The sequence below is a fragment of the Amphiprion ocellaris genome, chromosome 3, assembly GCF_022539595.1.
Source record: "Amphiprion ocellaris isolate individual 3 ecotype Okinawa chromosome 3, ASM2253959v1, whole genome shotgun sequence".
Classification (NCBI taxonomy): domain Eukaryota; kingdom Metazoa; phylum Chordata; class Actinopteri; family Pomacentridae; genus Amphiprion; species Amphiprion ocellaris.
In genome coordinates this window covers 27617021-27639014 of record NC_072768.1, presented here as the reverse complement: position 1 = coordinate 27639014, position 21994 = coordinate 27617021, and the positions used below count along the sequence as shown (strand labels likewise).

Sequence of the window (21994 nt, the reverse complement as noted above, 5' to 3'; positions counted from 1 at the left end):
TTGAAGTTTTTAATTTGGTGCTAATGTTAAATGCTTAATTTTGTTTGTTTTCAAATCTCTTAATGAGCTCTTCATGGGTGATGACAAGGTGACTTAATGTATTTCAAAATTCTTCCAGTTGTCTCATATCCATAGAGATTTTGCTGATTTCAGGTGGAAATATGGTGTTAAAAATGTCTGGGGATTTGTTCTAAGGGCTGCACAATGTCTTGGTGGTTAGCACTTTCGCCTTGCAGCTAGAAGATCCCTCATCCCGACCAAGGCCTTTGTGCTTGGAGTTTGCATGTTCTCCCTGTGCATATGTGGGTTTTCACCAGGTTATCTGGCTTCTTCCCACAGTCCAAAAACATGCTGATGTTAATTGGTAACTCTAAATTGTCTATAGGTGTGAATGTGAGTATGATTGTCTCTATATGTAGTCCTGTGATAGACTGGTTGTTACGAGGGGCAGTCTGAGAACCCAAATGCAGGCACAGAAACTGGCAGGCACGAGGGAAATAGGCAATACTAGTTTTATTTTACTAATGAGAATAAAAGCAGATGCAGATAAGGAAAACTGAGCAGCGGGGAAGAACAAAACTAAACTGGATATCTGAGAAATAATCACTAACCCTACGGAATCTAAGGACACAGAAGAAGGATTAATTCCAACCGAAGCTGAAAAATCGCTTTGAGATGCTGTCGAGAGAGAAGGACGCAGAGGAGATGGCCGAGACAATTACTGAGGTCATACAAAAATGTGCACTGGAGACAGCTGGAAAAGACGCACGGAGGAGCAGGAAAGAGAAGCTCAAACCTAAAACCAAGAAGTTACTGATGAAGCGAGGAGAAATGGCAGGTAAAGATCAGACTGCTAGAGAGAAGATCGAGTACAGTGAATTGTGTAAAACCAAAGATGATGAGAGAGGACACCATGAGAGTTAAAGAAGCCATTGAGAGTGGAAAAGGACTGAAGAAAGCCACAAACAGCAGAGAAGGCAGCAAGGTTCTGATACTGCCAATGAAAGAACAAGACGGAACCATCATCACCAACAGAGAGAGAATTCTTGAGAGATGCGCAGAGTTTTATGAGAACCTCTACAAGGACGCAGACCAAAGTACCACCCGTTCAGAGGTAGAAGAAGTACCATCAATACTAAACAGCGAAATAGAGCACGCCATGAAAGGCATGAAGAATAGCAAAGCACCAGGAGGCGATCAGATTGTGAAAGAAATGTTGAAGGCAGGCGGAGAAGTCGTACAGGAAAAGCTCAAAGAACTCTACAACAAGTGCTAACATCAGAGAAAGTGCCCTTGGAGTGGAAAAACGCCACCATCACCCTCATATTCAAGAAGGGAGACAAGAAAGACCTAGCGAACTACAGGCCCATCAGTTTGCTCTCCCATATCTACAAGCTGTTTATGAAGATCCTGAAAAACCGACTGAACAGCACTTTAGAAGTACATCAACCACCGAAAGCTGCCTACCGCAGAGGCTACTCCACCCTTGACCACCTACATACAGTCATGCAGGTACTCGAGAAGACCAATGAATACAGAATTCCGATCCACATGGCCTTCGTAGATTATGAGAAAGCCTTCGACTCTATCCAGCACAAAGCAGCCTTCGAGGCATTACAAAGGCATGGCGTTCAAGAGAAATACATCAACATACCGAAAGAGATGCACAGAGGAGGTACAGCTCAGATACGAATAGAAACACTGAGCAGGAAAATCAACATCATGAAAGGCGTCCAACAGGGAGACACACTATATTTACATCAGCGATGGAAGAAATATTCAAGAGGGTGAACATCGAGGCTGGCGTCAAGATTAATGGAGAAAGACTGAATAATTTGAGATTTGTAGACGACATTATTTTGTTTGCAGAGAGTGAGGAACAATTGGAGAACCTCCTGAAAGATCTGAATACGGAAGGAAAGAGAGATGGAATGAAGATGAACAAAAAGAAAACTAAAATCATGTGCAGCGAAGTGGCAAAAACACAGCGCAGACGAGGAATATCAATCGACGGAGAACAGCTGGAAGAAGTCAACGACCAAAGTACCACCCTGGAGAAGGTTTGGACAGTATAGCACCTTTCTTAAAGATCATAAAATGCCAATGTGCTTGAAGAGGAAAATTATGAACGCTGTCATTACTGCCAGCAATGACATACGGAGCAGAGACATGGTCGGTTACGAAACTTTAGAAAGAGAAACTGGCCGTGGCCCAAAGAAGCATGGAGAGATCAATGCTGAACACTACCCGGAAAGATAAGGTCAGGAACGAAGTAATAAGAGCAAGGACGCAAGTGAAGGACATCATCGAAATGGTGCAGAACATGAAAGGCCAGTGGGCAGGACATGTTGCCAGAATGGACAACAGATGAGCCAAGAAAACAACGGAGTGGAGACCAAGAGAGGGGAGCAGAAAGAAAGGAAGGCCCAAGCGGAGGTGGAGAGATGACATTGAAGAGAAGACCAACAATGTGTGGACACATGTGGCACGAGATCGCCAAGTGTGGAAGCAGATATGGAGGCCACCCGCCAGCAGTGGCGTGACAGGCTGTAATAGATAGGTAGATATATGTATACACACACACACGCGCGCACACACACACACACACACACACACACACACACACACACACACACACACACACACACACACACACACACACACACACACACACACACACTACCGTTCAGAAGTTTGGGGTCACTTAAAAATGTCCTTATTTTTTAGGGCGCCCGTTAGGGCTGGGCGATAAATCGATTTTATCGATTAATTCGACTTTGTAGTTAATGTCGATTTGTTTTAATGAAAATCGATTTTCTCATCAACATCCGCCACCAACGCCTTCCCGCTGGGCTCCCGTAGTTCAGAGTGCGCGCCCCCCTCCTCCCCGCGCTTGATACACAAACAACATGGCGGCGAGCGGTGCAGATCTAAAGGCGCGTGTCCACTAGATGCTATTTTCCTGCACGGCAACGCAGGGACGGCGGGCGGTCACTAGCAGACCACAACATGGTCACATGACAGCGGTGAGCAACAGCGGACCGCTACGTGGTCACGTGACCGAGCTTTCAGCTGGACAGTCCGGCAGACAAGTTGGATAAACACAGCAGCTCGGCCGCAAACTTTCCCTTTTATTTCAAAAACACATCACCGAAAAGTATTTCTGAAAGCATTTGCGGCGAGAAATAATCTGTGCAGCAGCTGAATCTGTCCTCGTTTTAGGTCACCGATGCCTAGTTTAGAAGTTTGAGGACAGTTTCACGATGCGTGGAATGTCCGCACGCGGCATCCAATTTGCATAAAGTAGAAGTCCAGTCTACTTAATGCAAATGACCTGCGGCCCGCTCCGGTAAACACACCGGATCACAGCTGGAAACGCACCGCAACCAGACCAGCATGCCACATGCGGCACATTTCCAGCTGCAATCCCGTGTGTTTACCTGGAGAGGGCCCCAGCTCATTTGCATTAAGTAGACTGGACTCTGGCGTGATGAGATTAGGTAGGGGGTAAAAAAAATCGGATAAATCGTGAATCTGGATTTTTTGTGAAGAAATCGGAGATTTTTTTTTTAGGCCATATCGCCCAGCCCTAGTGCCCGTATAGCTCAACTGGTTGAGTGGGCGACCTATGAACAGGGACTATAGTCCCAGATGCAGCGGCCTGGGTTCAATTCCTGCTCACAGCCCTTTACTGCATGTCATTCTTCTCCATTCTTCTCCCCACTTTACTGTTTGTTTTCACTGACTTATCAAATAAAGCCACAAAGGCCCAAAAAAACTTTAAAAAAATGTCCTTATTTTTTTAAATAAAAGCAGTTTTTTTCAATGAAGATATTAAATTAATCAGAAATCCATTGTAGACCTTGTCGATGTGGTAAATGACTATTTTAGCTGGAAATGACTGATTTTTAATGTGATATCAAGTTAGGGATACAGAGGCCCATTTCCAGCAACCATCACTGCTGTGTTCTAATGGGACATTGCGTTAGCTAATTGTGTTGAAAGGCTAACTGATGATTAGAAAACCCTTGTGCAATTATGTTAGCACATGAATTAAAGTCAGAGTTTTCATGGAAAACATGAAAATGTCTGGGTGACCCCAAACTTTTGAATGGTAGTGTAGGTCTAAGTAACTATACCTGTTACGACCCGGCTATCTAGGGTAGCCAGACAGTAACAAAAAGAAAATGAAACAACGCAAAGCAAGGGGGTTAAAAGCAAATGGATGCTACTTAAACAAAAACAAAAGAAACATAACCGAAAGCAAATTTCTCGATGATTTTGATATTACAAAAACTGAAAGAAAATAAAAGATAATTAATACACAGAACAGCTCTAAACCAAAATACAGTGCAGTAGCACCCCTGAATGATGCTAACAATGAATAAGCTAATTATATCTCTTCATGAGTCAACAAAACTCTTACACTAGCACCCCCCCCCCACATGCACACTAACTACGAGCACAAAGGTTCACAAATTTTCACAGGGGAGCTCAACTTCTCCTAATACGAAGCCACCGAACAAATGAGTCTTTTAAACGGCAGCTGGAACCGTGATTGGAGTGGTAGTTCAGCCTGGTCCAATCCAACCTCAGCTTCAGGTTTTGCAGGCGGAGCAAGAACATGGACGCGGATCGGACTAAGATGCAGGACCAGTACCCAGCAGTGTTGCCAACTTGGCGACTTTCTAACTAAATCTGGTGACTTTCCAAAGCCTCTTGGTGACTTTTTTTGTCAAAAGTGACTAGCGACAAATCTAGCGACTTTTTCTGGCGTTTTGGAGACTCTGACATGAAAGCTCGGATCGTTCTGCAGTTACTGTCCTCAACGAGCAGCAGGTGCTGCAGGTCCTTCCCATCCCAAAGCACAGGCAGTCAGTCTCTTAACCCCGCAGCAGTCCCACTGTCTGATTAGAGGAGACCCACATCACTCCGCGGCCTGACTGCAGATGAATCGCACATGCGCAAAGTCGCTGCAGATCCCATCCTGGCTTACAGAGCGGGAGATAAATGAAAATGTTTCTTCACTGTCATACTAAAACAAATCACTATATTTAGCTTCTAGTTCAAAAACACATTTTGGCTGTTATATACTCACTTTTTGTCTCTGCTACAGCGTTGATTACAATTACATGCAAATGGAAAATTATGCAAATTAGGCAATGATGTCATTTAGCGACTTCTAGCGACTTTTAGGACAGCCAATAGCTAATTTCCTTACTGAGGAGTTGGCAACACTGGTACCCAGCTATACCCAATAGAGATCATAACAGAGGAGGAGGAGAGTAGTAACAGGGCCGTAACAATACCGATCAATATGGAAAACTTAACAACGGTACATTTACTATATAAACATGGTCTTTAAAAAATTAACAGCGTAACCACAAATACTATAAAACACTAAGATAATAAGAAACTATGGTATTTTAGAGGTAATAAATATTGCATCAATAATATGGACTCTGGATAAATCAACTATGCTTTTAGTTGAAACTGCGATGCTCACTACCAAACATTGTTAGGATAACAGACAACAATCATGAATATATTACTTGATACTAACAAATAGCTGCACACACACACACACACACACACACACACACACACACACACACACACACACACACACAAAGGGTCTTAAACCTCCAAATTAACAGTCTGATCAACTGCAGAAACTCCCTCTGTTATTGAACACCTGCTAAGTAATGATCTCACACAGCAGCTGCGTAGGCCAAACATCCTGGACATGTTCCAGCTTGACAGGCTGTCACTGATATTGGATTATGAAAACTGACAAGGTTAAGTTGACTTTGACAGTTTTTAAATATCACTCTTGTGATAAGATTCTATAGTATTTATTATCATCTACCTGTCTGTGTGTACAGATTTGATTGAGTTTTGACAGTTAAACTAACACAAAACCTGTCCTGTACACTTGATGTACCTCTGCCTCATGAGCTTTCCTCTGCACTTCCCTTCAGTTTGAACACCTTTGGAATATGGTCAAACTTTTATTAGGCAGAAACACCACTAATGGTGCTAAAACCAGTCCAAATTATAACAAGTCAGTTTTCACCACCCAATTTGTTGAAAACTGCCAGTGCAGCTGCTGATTCCTGTCCCATTATTGCAGAGTATCTTGTAATTCTGAGGTTTCACTCTGAATTATGAGATCAAGATCTTGCAATTATGAGATAGTAAGTCACATTATGAGAGGTGGAAGCTGAAATTACAAGACAAGGTCTTAAAAATGTTTTGTCTTTTGGGAATATAATGTGCTTCCGGGTCGGCTGCAGAGTCAGCTGATTTCACTCATCTTGTTAACATTGTCACATTTTTTAATATTGTTCAAGTCATTAATAATAGAATATCGATTGCTTGAAGAATTACTGTTAAATCTCCATTGAACATAATCTTTATATCTAGCTAATTAAAAAAAGAAAAAGGACAGTTACCAGAATGAAGTCACACCGGCTTGCATAGTCAGCATGAATCAGAGATATCAAAATCATCAGAAATATTGTTTTGGCACTGACCACTTTCTTTTTCTGCCTTTCCACCACAGTTCTTTGTAACAGTGAAGCTTCTTCCTGCCTCTGTAAGGCTAAGTCACACTGGATGACACCGAGCTTCTTTAAAATTTAAAACACTGCATTCAGCCCCCATTTGAATTTCCAGGATCAAACATGGTTACTCTTTAAATATTGAGCAGACACTCATCATTTGCTGTGAGCAGCAATCTACATTCAGCTGTACAGCTCCTGTCTGCCTTGGCTGTTTGACATCCTCTGCTCTCTGTTCGCTGTTCGAGCCTCATTCATTACCACCGTACGGACGTGTAATCAGTCTTTACTGCTGGAGCAAATGTCTCCCCTTGGACAGATCCCCCGCCGCGTGCCTGCTATTAAAATTAAATTGGATTTCATTTCTAAGCTCCTATTAATTCAGAGAAGTCTCCTCTATTGATGGAGGGTCCAGTCCTGCAGTTAGTTTCCCCCTCCTGTCTTTTTTTTTTTAGGTTTCCGGCCGGCGGCCTGCAGAGCGCTGTGGCTCTAATAATGATAATCACTGTGAGCATTTTTGTGAGGACTTTGCAGAGTTTTCAAACAAAAGATGATTATGTCTTCTATCCCCTGTTATTTAGTCATAGCTAATGAGATGGGGCTAATTTTATTGTTATTTTTTGTGCTATTGGATATATTATAGGAAATGTGTCTCATTTCAATTTCCAATAGTCTTTTCTAAGTTTCTTTCTACCTGGCAGCAAGGACAAGCTCCAAAACATTCGAGTTCAGTAAAGAGGAAAAGGAGGACAGGCAGACAGACTCAACTCATGAAAATTAATGTATTTAGTGTAACTGGTCTAGTTGTTCTGTCTGTTAAGTTTCTGAATGTTTGGTGTTATATTACATATTTTTCTCAGCAGCCATCTATCCCAAGTGGCAGTTGTTTTTGCGGCTCATTTCTGTACATATGGGCCACTAGGGACCTTCTCCACCTTCTAGTTGGCTCAGTAAATGCGTTGTCCACCATTTAAATCACAAATAAAAAAAGAAAACAAATCAAAGCAACAAACTACTTGGTTGTATGAGTCAGTGCATTCACAATCTCAAGTAAAGCCGTAATTCTGAAAACATACAAAATGAAACTTTGTAACATGTGGTAAGCATCACAACAGGGTGTATTTGAACCCAAACCACGATCCTTTTTGAGGCTAACCAAGTAGTTTGTTTTTACTAAAACAGCGAAGGAAAGTTAAAGTCAACACAAAGCTTAAAAGATAAAATAGAGCTATAATTATGGTTTGAGATGGACCCAAACCTAAGTTTACAGTTTACAGTGTTTACAACCTAAGTCCATTCACTTAGTTCTCCACGAACCTCTCCAACCTCCAAATGTAGGCATTTGTTCTTCCTTTTAAGTGTTAAACCACAGCTCCACCTCAGTAGGCCAAAAACATGAAGGTCCTTACTGACCTATATTTTTATTTATTTATTTGACAGGGGCAGTGCACATTAATGGATATCTATTTAGACAGCAATAATCGTAAATATGCCAGATTATAGCAACAATGCTAATTTACATCCACAGTCCCTAGGCAGGTAACAAAAAACATAACAGTGAAACATAGGTCAATAGACATACATTACCGTTAAAAAGTTTGAGGTCACCCAGGCAATTTCATATTTTCCATGGAAATTCACACTTTTATTCATTTGCTAACTTAATTGCACGAAGGTTTGCTAATCATCAATTAGCCTTTCAACATGATTAGCTAACACAATGTACTATTTGAACACAGAAGTGATGGTTGCTAGAAATGGGCCTCTGTACCCCTATGTAGATATTCCATTAAAAATCAGCTGTTTCCAGGTAGAATAGTCATTTACCATATTAACAATATCTAGATAGTATTTCTAATTAATTTAATGTTATCTTTATTGAAAAAAATATTTTTCTTTCAAAAATGAGGCCATTTTTAAGTGACCTCAAACTTTTGAACGCTACTCTAGGACAATAGGTCACAATAAAAGACAATAGGTCACTATAAAAGTACATTGCAAAAAATACACAAGTTAAAGATCAATGGTCACAAGACTAGTTCACTTTCAGCCACTGTTTAAGGTGAGTTCTGAAGGTTGGTAACGTGGTATATACCACGTTACCAACCTTCAGTATCAGAATGATGTGCAATAAGCTCCAAAAGACCTAAAAATTTAGATATTGTGCAATTAGGTCAGATTATAGTGACTAAGATTATAATTATCAACATATTTGATTTACCCTTGAATACAACCATTCATAACACAATTTTGACATTTCAAGTGAAGAAGACCTCACAGGTCAGAAGTGGAGCCATCCATAATATTTACAACAGAACAATCTGAACATGTCAGTAACTCAAAAGCTGTTCTGGCAGTTTAAAGTTGGAATGTAATTCCTGGTTTTGGAAACAACAGTTGACTATTGGATGTTCAGCTGGTTGAATGAACTGATCCCATTGTGGGTTTTATGTGTTTGATCATTTAAATGATTAGCTCTGTTTCTGCTCCAGGGTTGGAGAAAGTTGGACGTGACTCCGTCTATGAGCAAGAGGGGAAGGTGCAGTTTGTAATGGACGCTGTTTACGCCATGGCCCATGCGTTGCACCACATGCACCACGAGCTCTGCGCCGGATACCCTGGCTTATGTCCGCGTATGGCCAACATCGACGGCAAGGAGCTGCTGGCCCACATCCGTGCCATTAACTTCAATGGTAAGAACTGCTGCCTGACTGCACAGGTCTTCATCTGCATCAAGACTTCATGTTCTCACAAAATAACTTCAAATTTCAAGTTGTGCAATGCATGGTCCACAACATTCTTATACTCATGCTCATACTTTCATCCTTGTGGGAATGATCATTGCTCTTTCCCACATAAGTAGTTTCTATTGAAAACATTTACAGCAAACACACTGGTAGGCTGCTACAGAAGAAAGCAGTACATCTGATTGTGGCATTTTTTCATAATATTTTTTTTTTACACTGACCATACAGTAAGCCCACATTGTGTTCTACTTGCTTCAGCATTCGTCATTTCTTCAAAAAAATACATTTGTACAGTTTTGAACTGGCATGTAGCATGTTCTCCAGTATGTTGTCACACTTTTTAAAAAAAAATTATTTGTGTTAAAGTTCTTCTGTGGCCATTGTTTAAACCTCTAAAACTAATTTCTTTGTATCACAGTTGCATACTTTGAAGTAATTTTGCATGAAAATAATCCCCCCCTGCTTTAAAATGCCTTAGATATAACTCCATATTGTTGCTTCTTCTACCACTACTTGGTAGTGGTACACCACAGCTATACTGTGGTGGAAAAAAGCTTTCCAACACCCCATGAATTTGTGAAATATTGCATTAAGAATCACTCTTATGTCTTCAAGTGCAATTTGTTTCAGTACAGTCACAGCCAAAATACTAAACAAATCCCAAAACGCCTAATGCAGAAAACACACCTGAAGACACAGATTCTCAACCAGGAAGGGTACAGCTCGCGGCAGGTAGCCAGTTAGTGCAGATGCTGTCCTTCTATAGTTGAAAACACTCTGCAGTAATACAGATGAACCAACAGCCTGGAAGACAAACCAAGATCTGGGCATCCAAGGGTTTCTTCAGCAAGAAAAGATTGCATCCTGATCCGCATGTGCAGGCAAAACCGCTAAATGACATCACAGGAGCTTGAGCAGTAGTGGTCAAACCAAACTGGCGTCTAGTGTTCCACCCGCACTGTATGTGGCCGACTTTTAGATCATAGTTTAAAGTCCTACAAGGCTGTCAAGAAACCCCTGATCAATGAGAGACATCTGTTAACCTGACGTTGTTGGGCCCAAGCATACAAGGAAAGGACAGCCAGGAATTGGAAGAAGATTCTGTGGTCAGATGAGTCCAGTTTCCAGCTTTATCTTCCTCCTGCTAATGTGAGGGTACGCAGAAGGCCAGATGAAGCATTATCTCCAGCATGTATAGTACCTACTGTCAAGCATGGTGGAGACAGTATCATGGTTTGGGGATGCATGAGTGCTGCTTATGTTGGTCTGTGATGGCACATTGAACTTTGCCAAGTATTGAGTTATTCTCCAAACCCACATGCTCCCTTCTGTACGTGCACTGTTCCGTCGAGGTCAAAACTGGATGTTTCAACAAGATGATGCCCCTGGCCACACATCCAGAGCCAGTAGAACTTGGCTGCAGGAGCACAGTATCCAGGTCTTTGAGTGACCAGCTCAATCCCCGGACATGAGCCCCATTAAAAATCTGTGGTGGATTATCAAAATGGTCTGTTTCAAAGCGTTAACCAAAGAATATATATATATATATATATATATATATATATATATATATATATATATATATATATATATATATTTAATAATCATTTTATACAGCTGTTTGTTGTTTGTTATACTATGTTATTTTTGTTTTTGTGGAAGTGCCAACAAAGTTTTGTTGTAGAAATGCAATGACAATAAATATCCTTGAATCCTTGAATGCCAGCCAGGATTAGAGCTCTACTGTGTGCTAATGGCAGGACTATCCATCCATCCATCCATTATCTATACACCGCTTAATCCTCACTAGGGTCGCGGGGGGGGCTGGAGCCTATCCCAGCTGACTCGGGCGAAGGCAGGGGACACCCTAGACAGGTCGCCAGTCTGTCGCAGGGCTACATATATAGACAAACAAGCACTCACACATTCACACCTACGGGCAATTTAGAGTAATCAATTAACCTCTGCAAATTTTTGGACTGTGGGAGGAAGCCGGAGTACCCGGAGAAAACCCACGCATGCACAGGGAGAACATGCAAACTCCATGCAGAAAGATCCCGGGAAAGCTGGGACGCGAACCAGGGATCTTCTCGCTGCAAGGCGAAAGTGCTAACCACTACGCCACTGCGCAGCCCCCAATGGCAGGACTACTAAATATTATTTCATGATGTGATAGTTTATTTTTGTTCAATTTTGAACACATTCTCTGTTATTTGTTGACTTCGATGCCGACAATGCTGAGAACTGACAAGCTGAAATTGTCAAGAATTCAGTTTTGTTATTTTTTCTTAAGACTGCAGTTTTCTGGTGGTTAACACTTTCACCTTGCAGCTAGAAGATCCCCAGTTCACATCCCAGCCTTCCTGGGATCTTTCTGCATGGAGTTTCTATGTTCTCCCTGTGCATGCGTGGGTTTTCTCCGGATGGTCCGGCTTCCTCCCACAGTCCAAAAATATGCGAGTGTGATTATTTGTCTGTATATGTAGCCTTGTGACAGACTGCCGACCTGTCCAGTGTCCCCTGCCTTTGCCCGAAGTTAGCTGGGATAGGCTCTAGCCCTTCCATGACCCTAATGAGGATTGAGCGGTATATAGATAATGGATGAATAGTTTTTCTTATTAACAACAAACAAACAAAAAATATCATTTGTATTTGTTTGTGTCTGTCTAATGCAGTCACTGCATTCAACAGTGGCTGCACCTTTTGAAACACAAAAAGATTTTTCCACATTGAGGTGGTGTAGAATTTTAAGGGTGTCCCAAAACTTTTTCCCACCATTGTACATGTTTGAAAGCTGATTCTGATGAAGAAAATGATACAGAAAGCCCCACCCTGCAAGCTGACTGGATTTTTTTATTAAAGTTTGCTGTGTATAAATTCCTTACTGTTTTAATCCTTGTTTTGAAGACTGTCATAAAAAGACATGATTTTCACCAGATAGGGTTTTTAACTTTATGTCTTTTAAGTTTGGAGAGCATACTGTGACTCATTAGCATGTCATCAGTTTCCATTTAGCAACAGTTGTTAACATAACAGCCCAACAAGTATTAACAGGGATTCCAGAATCATGTTTTCAAGTACACAGTTCAGTGTACTGCTTTCAACTCCGCCCCAAGGTTTTGTTTGTACATGCACTAGTTTAACATTTAAAATAAACACACAAGAAATTCATTGATGCTACTATTTAAATTTGGTGATACCTAACTCTGTCTCATCCACCTCAGGTGTGGGGGACACTAAAGAACCAATAAAATTTAAGTCCAGGTACAAAAGAATCTAAGGACCTCCTAATATCCCTCCTGCCCTTTTCTGAGATTTGCTTTTCCATGTTTTAATCAGCCTAATGAGATCAAAATGTGATCAAACAATAACGAAGATGATAAAAGCTGCTATTAGTCATCAAGGCTGTCATCCTCATGTTTTGTCAGGATTTGATGTCTCTAGCTGCATTTTTCTTTCCGTGTAATCAAGACCCAGCAGATTGATTCATCACATCCTCATTAAACCTTCGTTCATTCATCCTTTTCTCCATCTTCTTCTTCTTCATTTTCTTCTCTTCCTCATCATCACGGTCTGAAGTCTGCTCATCGCGGCCGACCTCACAACAGACAGAGGCCTTCGTCAGCAGGAAGTGTGAATGCTGACGCTCTCATCAGGGAATCCTCCCCTCATTATTAAACGCCAAATCTAGTCACTGGCTATTATTTTCTCCTGTTTCCAGATTCATTATTCTCTGCTCAGCGGGAGCTGCTGTAGTCTGATGAGCTGTCTGCCTTTACACAACTTTATTATTCACAAAACTTCACACACAAACACAGAATATTAAATCTCACACTCCTCTTCAAGAGTGCTTGAATGTTAATTTTACACATCCTTGTGTCAGAAGAAATGGAAGGTGCTTAATGTTTTCTGTGTCAGTTTTTAAAACAAAACTGTGGAGCAGCCGGAGATTAAAGCTGCACTTTGTCTGATCTTGTTCATCATTTCTGTCAGTCAAGTAATATTGTACTTCCTTAGTGAGTATGTGAAGTCTAGGACCTTGAGGATAATATTACAGGTCAAGAAACGCAAACAGCCAGACGACCAGACTGTCATCTGAAATGGGTTAAATATTTATTATCTGAGTTTCATGAGTTTTGACATGAATGTGTCATATCAGGTTCCCTATGGTTCCTCACCTACCAGTAATACTGTGCTGAACAACACTTCATAAGTCGTAGTTCGAGGTAATTTGTTTCTAATAATTTTATGGAATAGAACTTCACTCAGCTCAATTCAGTTCCATTTTATTTATATAGCAACAATTCACAATAACGAAGATGTTATCTCATGTGTGTCATCTCATGGCACTTCACATATTTTAAACAACAAAAGCACTCAGAGACACCAAGGCTGTTCATTCCCTCATATGGCATTTTTAGAAATGCAGTATTTGTTTATTAGTTACTGATGATCAGAAATCACGGCAACATAGAATGTGGCCATTTAATATAGATGTACCCACAAACAAAATGATCTTCTGCTGAGCACAGGCATGTGTTATTCATGTGTACGTTATGTACGGATATGAATCGAGTGACCTAAATATGTAGCGGGGGGTGGGAATTGATGTGACTCTGAAATCCGTCATTTCTGACGGATAAGTCCTGATAAGTCCACAGCGGTGGATTTGTAGTAGGATCACAATCATGTGATCGTCAGCAGGCAGCTGACGTAGTGTTCACTTGTTGTCATAGTTACAGTGACGCCGTGCCGCTATCCCACAATGACACAGAAATCTTTAACAAATCCGTGGATCCAGTGATGACGTGAGGCCAAAGACTGCAGATAAGAGCCGTGTCACTCCAGATCCAGAGACACCTGCAGAGAGAACAAACACAGGACCCCTGAGGAATGTGTTCATCTAGAAGGAAGACATGAACTAAAGCAATAAAAGAAGTCTTAAAACTATAGTCAGATATGGGACTCCTCAACACAAGAGAAGATAATTAGCTGATAATGCAGAATTTACCATAAAATGTTCATGTTATATTTTAGTGGTGCTTATAACAAATTTGTGACTGATCAAACAGCCAAAGTCACTGGAGACAGGCGCAGCTGTGGATTTTGAGGGCGTCATAAATTGGGGGAGTTTTTCCTGACTGATAATTCAACCATCATAACAGTTAATTTTGGTGCGATCAAGCTGACAGATAGCTTACTGCTGGTCTGCCAAGCGTGTTGAAGCAATTTGATTTTTGTTTTATAAGATCTAAAATTTTCTAAAATTCTGATGCTAATTTATCAGTAGCAGTTTATTAAACTAATGCATGATCTGTATTCTTCACAAACCATCACTGAAGCAACTGATCTGTCAGCATTAATTTATAGACACATTTAACCCGTTACAGCATGTATTATATAGTGATGTTGTAATATGAGCTTGTGTCATCAGAAAAACTGAGTGTAACAGAGTAACTGAACAAATGGGTCTGTTGTGTGTCTGTGTTTTGGATGAACAAATATTGTGTTAGCACATGTTCTGCACAGTCACAATCATAATCTGCTTTATCTTTTTGGGTCATGTAAATAAGCATCATAATTAGACACACTTAAATTCAAGTGTTTGTTTTTTTAAAAACTATTTTCTGGAGTGTAGAACAAACCTGAAGACATCAAAACCATGAAATGACACATATGGGTTTATGTTGCAAACAAAATAGCCACTTTAATGACAGCTTTGCACACTGCTGGCTAAATGTTAACCAGCATTACGAGGTTGCCACCTGAAATGGTTTTTAGTTAACAGGTGAACTTTGTCAGAAAGGTCATTCCAGAATTGGAGGACATTTGGGCTTCAAATTTTTTGAAAAATAAACCTTCTCTTTCACAGATTCCTGCTACATATTCATCAGCAATAGGTAATAAACTATCAAAGGCTTGATTGGCTCAGCTTACACATCAGTGGTCCAATTTTTATTGCATGCTTTATTTGTTGTTTGCTAACCCTATTCTACTCACAGTAACAGGGTTGCTAATCCATGCTAATGTTAGCTTTTTCTCAGAAGTAGAAGCTAGATATTTAGCTAGCTGTTACTGGACAAACTTACTTATGTAAAAAAGTAAAGAAAAAAAGTCAAAAGATTGGACTCATCTTGACAATATGAGTTAGAGTGAGACATTCAATCAAAGCTGACAATGTTATGAAAATATGAAAAATAGAAGAGAGGACATACCTTTGCTCTTTTGGAAAACTATTTGATGATGTTAATTCCAGCGTATCATGTGATTCACTGTTTTCTTCTTCTACCAGCTAAAAAAGTTATGCTAACAGGGTTGTTGTGGGACACACGTTCCATGCATAATAATTATTATTTAAAATATTATGTTGATTTAAAAAAATGTTCCCACAATTACAAGAGACATCAATGAAAAAAATAATACCAGCAAAAACAGATTTAAATTTCATTTTAATTGTTTTACATGAGATTCGATTTGGTCATCAGGGGGGTGGGACAAAAGAAAAGTGGCATTTTAGGGGTAACGCCAGACTTATTTGGTATTTTTCAAATATTTTCAAACATTTTTTTTCTCCTAGTTTTTTTTTAAATTTAGCTTTGGTCTCAGGACATTAAACTTATACAACTGCGTGTTTTAGTATTTTGTCCATGGATTATTTTTAAATTTGATGGGTGGGATGTAAAATGTCTTTCAATTCTGGAATGACCCAGAAGTTAATTGGTGGAATTTCTGTCCTTCAGTTGGTATTAAGCAAAATGACCTATACAACTACTACAGTAACTCATATTAAGTAAAGAACTCTTCAGCTAAGTATTTGCTTTGATCTTAACAGGACCACAATTAGTTTTTCAGAAGAATAATCACAGTCTATGGAAAGGCAGTTGTACTAAAAATCCCAGTGAGTGCTGCATCAGATGATCTGGCCTTCACAACTGCCAACCTAAACCTGGATGAGGTGGGTTGGGATTAGTTTAAATCTAAAATGCCTGTCAGATTTTGCTTTGTTAAGAATTTTATCACTTCTTACGCAATGATATGTGCAGTCAGTCCCTTGTAGTATACAATGTAGTATATTAAAGATGATACAGTTGTATTTCAATTTGAATTTCCACAATTGTTGTGTGATCCATTAGGAGTTGTCATGAAAAGGATCATTTCTGATTTGTTTGCTTTACGTTCCTCTTGTTCCGCTTGTGTCCTGTCCTATTCCTTTTGTTCAGCCTTGTGAGACAAACTTTCTCTCTCTGGTTGAGTCATGGCCATCTGTTTGTTTTGCAAAAGCTTTGACAGACCTCCTTTTTTCCTGCCTGCACACTCACTTCTGAACACCAGTATTTATCGCCAAGGTTGGCTTCCTTTTTCTGACTGATAATTTCTCTCAGGAATTTAAAACACACGCTGCAGACACGTTCTTCACTCTTTCTAAAGGCTGGAGCTGAATGTGACAAGGTCTTATCTTTTTCCAAAGTAAAGGTGTTTGTTTGCCTTTCACAGGAACCATTTCAGTACACAACACTGTCACATTTTATAAACCTAACTCTCTACCAGATGTTATATGTAGTGCTGCATTTTAAAAAGATAACAAATGACACACTAAAAGAAATTTTAAATATCTGGAGAAATACTGCCTATACAAAAGAAACAAAACATGATGGGGTCTTCATGAACCAATCATCTACTGGGATTTAATTGGACTTCAGATTACACTTCCTCTAAATTTTACTCCTTTAGAGAAAGTGCATGGGCTTTATTTCAACTAATTTAATTTGGAACTTATTAAACACAAAAACATGGGCAAGGTTTCATTTATAGAGCTGTACAGATTCCTTAAAATTATGAAAAAATATTCAATATCAAACCAAGAGTTGCATTATGACCAGCAGAAGTCAGTTGCTGGCTTCAGTAAATTTGGTGACACTACAGTGTATAAGAGTGAAGTTATTGAATATTTGTGTCTCTCTTTGCTGTTGCAGTGGTTTTGCAATTTGAAGACAGTCCCTGTTCACTCATTGCACAGCTGGCTGTGCATAGACAGCAATGTTATTTGTGCAGCCTGAAAGACAGCTACTTTTGATTAAACTGGGCTTGTAGCACTTTGTCTACCTTACAACGATGGGAAAGAGGCATCGTTTATGTTTTGACAACGTGTATTTAATGAGTTATTGATGCCTGAAGTCCAAATCTGTGAATATCTTTCCAACTTTACCGAACTGTGTTTTGTTTCCTGATGTCGCCGTGATTTGCTTGACTTCATGCTGTCATTTGCTAGCATTTCACCACAAATAACACAATTCTGTCTTGTCCTTCAATAAAACCACATTTAAGGTAACTCTCGAGGTATAGCCAGAGTTTTTTTTGGTACTGATGAATCTTCACCAGTTTTCCGTTTGTCAGACATCGTTCCCGTAATTTTCTAACTGCACACAAAAATAATAAATTGGGATGAGCTAGCGAGCCAATCGAAGCAGCAAAGGATTTTTGAGGAAAGACAAAATAAATGTGTTTTAAAAATGTTTTATAGGTAGACTTGTGATGACACAGTAAGTCTCTTACTCTGATTTTATTCAGAACGTGAAAATCAAATTTTTATGACCTCACAGCCTCAGAGCAGACAAAGCTTTGCCCCCCCTACTCTGATCTCTGACCCCTAGGGGGGCGCAGACCCCAGGTTGGGAACCACTGCCTTAGACAACCGGAGATAACAATGTCAGAGATAATCACACCGTGTGTGTTGCGTTCAGGATGGAAAGGGAGCTTCCTCATTCTCGCAGTCTCTTGTGGAGCCCCAAAATCTCCTGTTGTCACAGGGTTAAAAAAAACAAACAAACAAAAAAAAAAAACAAGAGTGCCCCTGGTGGCGTTTCATGTAAACTACATTTAATTTTCCACCTGGTTACACTAGTTTTATTGACAACCTGTTAGCTATCTCAACAAATATTTGCTAGATTGCCATAAGATTTTGAATACAGCTTCATAGTCTCTGGGGATGACCAACTTTGGTGATTTTGGTGATCCATTTTTTATCACTAGTGGTTGATGCTTACCTAAATAAGATTCTCATCTGTATAAATGTACAGTGAAGGAGGTACTGTAATGAAGAGATGTCTGCCCAGGCCTCAGCTGTCTGAAGTGAGCCTGAGCCTTGTAGCTGACTGTAATCAGCACATCTGCAAGAATAAGAGAAACGTATGTGCGAGTTAATTGTAATGACTGTGAGTCACAGTAGGAGTTCTCTGTTTTATCTTCTGGTGGGAACGATGGCCTCTGACCTGTGGCGGTGACATGTCAGCTGCTGGAATGTCTTGGAAACGTCATGTGTGTCCTGCTTTAATCTGTGACTATGAATCTCAGACTATGAGACTCAGTGAACTACTTCTCGATTGTGGGAAAAGCTTTTAGTTGAGCCAGTGACCTTGTGCACGCCCTCCCTAAGCGAAGAGCAGTCACTAAGAAGATGATGGAGGGTTGGGATACTGCTTTATTCTGCTTCTTTGCTGGAGGTCAACTTTAGGGAAACTATACACTGTAAGTTTGTTCCAATCTGACTGTTCAAATTTCATGACCGGTCAGTGTCCAAGATGAACAAAATGATAACCATAGGAGTTCCAGATCAGCAAACAGTCACATAAAGCATTTTTAATAGTCACTGATAGATAAATTCTTTATTGTCATTGCATATTCTTGTACAACAGAATTTCATTTGATAGGCCTCTTTGTCACAGCAAAATATAAAATAGTGTAAAACAGTGCAGGGTGTAAAGTGCAAGTCCAGCTCAGGCTGGTTTTAAGTTTTTCTGTCTGTGCCCTCATGACCCTGAGACTACCAGAGGGAGGATGTCAAAAAGACATTGTCTGGGGTGGGTTCTTTTCCGACCTGATCTTTGGGCTCCCTTCCTCAGTTGGGCAGAGTATATTTCTTGCAGGGATGGGGGAACACTGCTGATCTTTGGTGCGGTCTTGGTAATCCGCTGCAGGTTTTTCCTCTCTTCTGAGGTGCAGCTGGAGAACCACACCATGCATCCATAGTTTAGGACACTTCCTATGGCGTACTGGTAGAGGAGTTCTTGTGGGAGCCCAGAGTTTCTGAGGGTCTGCAGGAAGAAGAGTCTTTCCTGGGCCTTCTTCACTACTTCCCTGGTGTTAAGTCCCTGCGTCAGATCCCTTGGGAGATGAACACCTAGGTACCCGAAACTGCCCACTTGTTCCACCTCTTCTCCAGTGACCACCAGCCTGGCATGCGTTGTGTCCTTGTGTTTCCTGAAGTCAATGACAAGCTCCTTTTTCTTGGTGTTGAGGAGCAAGTCATTGTTCTGACACCAGGAGTTGAGGGCCTGGACCTCCTCTCTGTAGGCTGCCTCATAATTGTTGGTTGTCAACCACACCATGGCTGTGTTATCTGCGAACTTGTATGTACTTTGAGTTATGTGTGGGAGTGTGTGAAAAATGAGTATAAGAGTGGACTCAGAACACAACCTAATCTTCAATGGTTTCAGAAAGCTGCACAGCTAATTTAGCCATCAAATCAGAAAGCAGTGATTGTACAAGTTAAAGTCAGTATGTAATTACATGTTGTTTAGTTGTTTTTGTCATGGTATAATTTCTCTTTGTACCAGAAACTATGCTACTAAACTGCATGAGAACTGTCATCAAGAGGATAGGGGGTGTGTCCCATGTGAGGCTATTGTTTGGAGGCTTTAGTTTTCACTCCTTGTAGGCATCAAAACTGCATGGTTAGGTTTAGAAAAATAGCACCGTTTGCTTTAAAATACGCCATTTCACAATATGTTTAAAGCTTGTCCCTCATTTTATGCGTTACAGAAGGAACATCTCTGATATACGATTGGTTGCCCAAAAAGAAGCAACAATAAAGCAATAAAATAAAAAGCAACGATATGTTCATCACATGCATTTGTGATATATCACCAATATACTCATACAGAAACTATGTTTCTCTCAAAATGTTTGATTGTATAGGAGTGTAATGTTTGATACTGTTGGGAACAGTATCACATTTGGAAATACAAGCTAGAATCTGCTCAGGATTACATTTTCAAGTAAAACAACACTAAATTTATCATACCTCATGAAGCTCATTGAGAGAATTCCAAGACTGTGCAAAGCAGTAATCAAAGCAAAGGGTGGCTACTTTGAAAAATTCAAAATATAAAACATGTTTTGACTTATTTCACACTTTTTTGTTTACTACATAATTGCATGTGTTCATTCATAGTTTTGATGCCTTCAGTAAGAATCTACAATGTAAATAGTCCTGAAAATAAAGAAAAAACTGTAAAGGAGAGGGTGTGTCCAAATTTTTCAATGGTAGTGTATATGTAGGTATGTTCTTGACTGTGAAGTAGTACATTTCTGAGTTAACACATTAGATAAATAGTTAGATTATTGTCATAGTGTTGTTTTGGTATGTAGCAGTCTAATATCCCTAATACATGAATGTTTTCCTTATTTTAAACAATCTTTTACATTCGCTAGTGGTTGCTCTTTGAATTCTTTGTACAAGTCTGCATGTCTGTCAGCACAGTACTTCACTAAATTGGACATGTTGGCTCCCTCAGTCTACAAAACATCTTCTGCAGGTGGGCTTTGTAGTGTCTGTGAGTTTTCCCACACTGTCTCTTATTTAAGTTTAATAATTCCATATGTCACTTGGTGGTGCCTTATCTGCAAGCTGTGGTACGTGTCAAAGTAGCCTTCACAGAAATGTCACACCAGCAGAACATTGCATTGTAACAAAACAGTCAATATTATTCACTTCACTTGTCAGTGGTTGATTGGTGTATTTGTCTCCCAGTCATGCAATCGATTCCTCTGCCCACATGTGACTTTAAATTCCTAGTGGCTTGGCTCCTTACTACACTGTAAGCTGATGTAGCCCCAGAACATATTCCATTCAAAGTCCAGTAACACAATGGCACAATTCTGGGAAAAATACTAATTGTGCACCATAATTCACCAGTATAGGTGATCAATCTCCGTCTTCACAGAGGTGGTACAGGTTCAGTAGTTCAGTATTTAGTGTGCAATGATCGCTAACTTTTTACACTGAGAATAATCCATTTTATGCATTATGTTTCTTTGTCAGTTCCTACACACACAGGTAATTTCTTAACACATTATGTAAATAATTGTAAACAGGAAAAAGAGGGGAAGACATACGTCTAATACATTAAACCTGCTTTTTCGAAATGATTATCTAGGACAAAGTTTGTAAAAGGACACTTTGGCTGCATTTCTTTGGCCGTTTCATTGTATAGCAATTTTGAGTTCTTTTGTTCAGACATAGGGTGAAAAGATAGATGTTGATTTCCATGGCAGGCTGTCAAAATTTGCCAGCTGACATGTTACAGGCTGTCAGTGAGATGCTTCTGAAGAAGGCGAGAGCTGCTCGCCAAAACTGTCAAGGTAATCAACATCTATCTTTTCACGCTATGTCTGAATGAAAGAACTAAAAACTACTGTATTAATAAGAAGACATGATGAACATTTTTGTAATGTTTCATTGTATCTCAGTGTTTCCCACAAGATTAGATTTTTCTTGTGAGGGATCAGTTTAGAGGGGGAAAGTGAAACCCAGGTTGCTTTCTAAAGCTATAGTTTACAGATGTCCGCTAAATGCCATGCATCAGTTGGAGCTACTGGTGCACAGAGAAGTCTATAGTCTCCCCA

General features: G+C 40.0%; 1 protein-coding gene across 3 annotated transcripts in view; it reads left to right on the top strand.

The window, feature by feature from the left end:
- The window catches only part of grm8b (glutamate receptor, metabotropic 8b), a 316080-nt gene that overhangs the window by 202738 nt on the left and 91348 nt on the right, over positions 1-21994 (top strand). For all 3 annotated transcript variants that reach the window (XM_055008544.1, XM_055008538.1, XM_055008542.1), the window contains one exon: positions 9056-9256. In XM_055008544.1, the coding sequence (XP_054864519.1) occupies positions 9056-9256 (201 nt within the window). The remainder of the gene's footprint in view (positions 1-9055; positions 9257-21994) is intronic.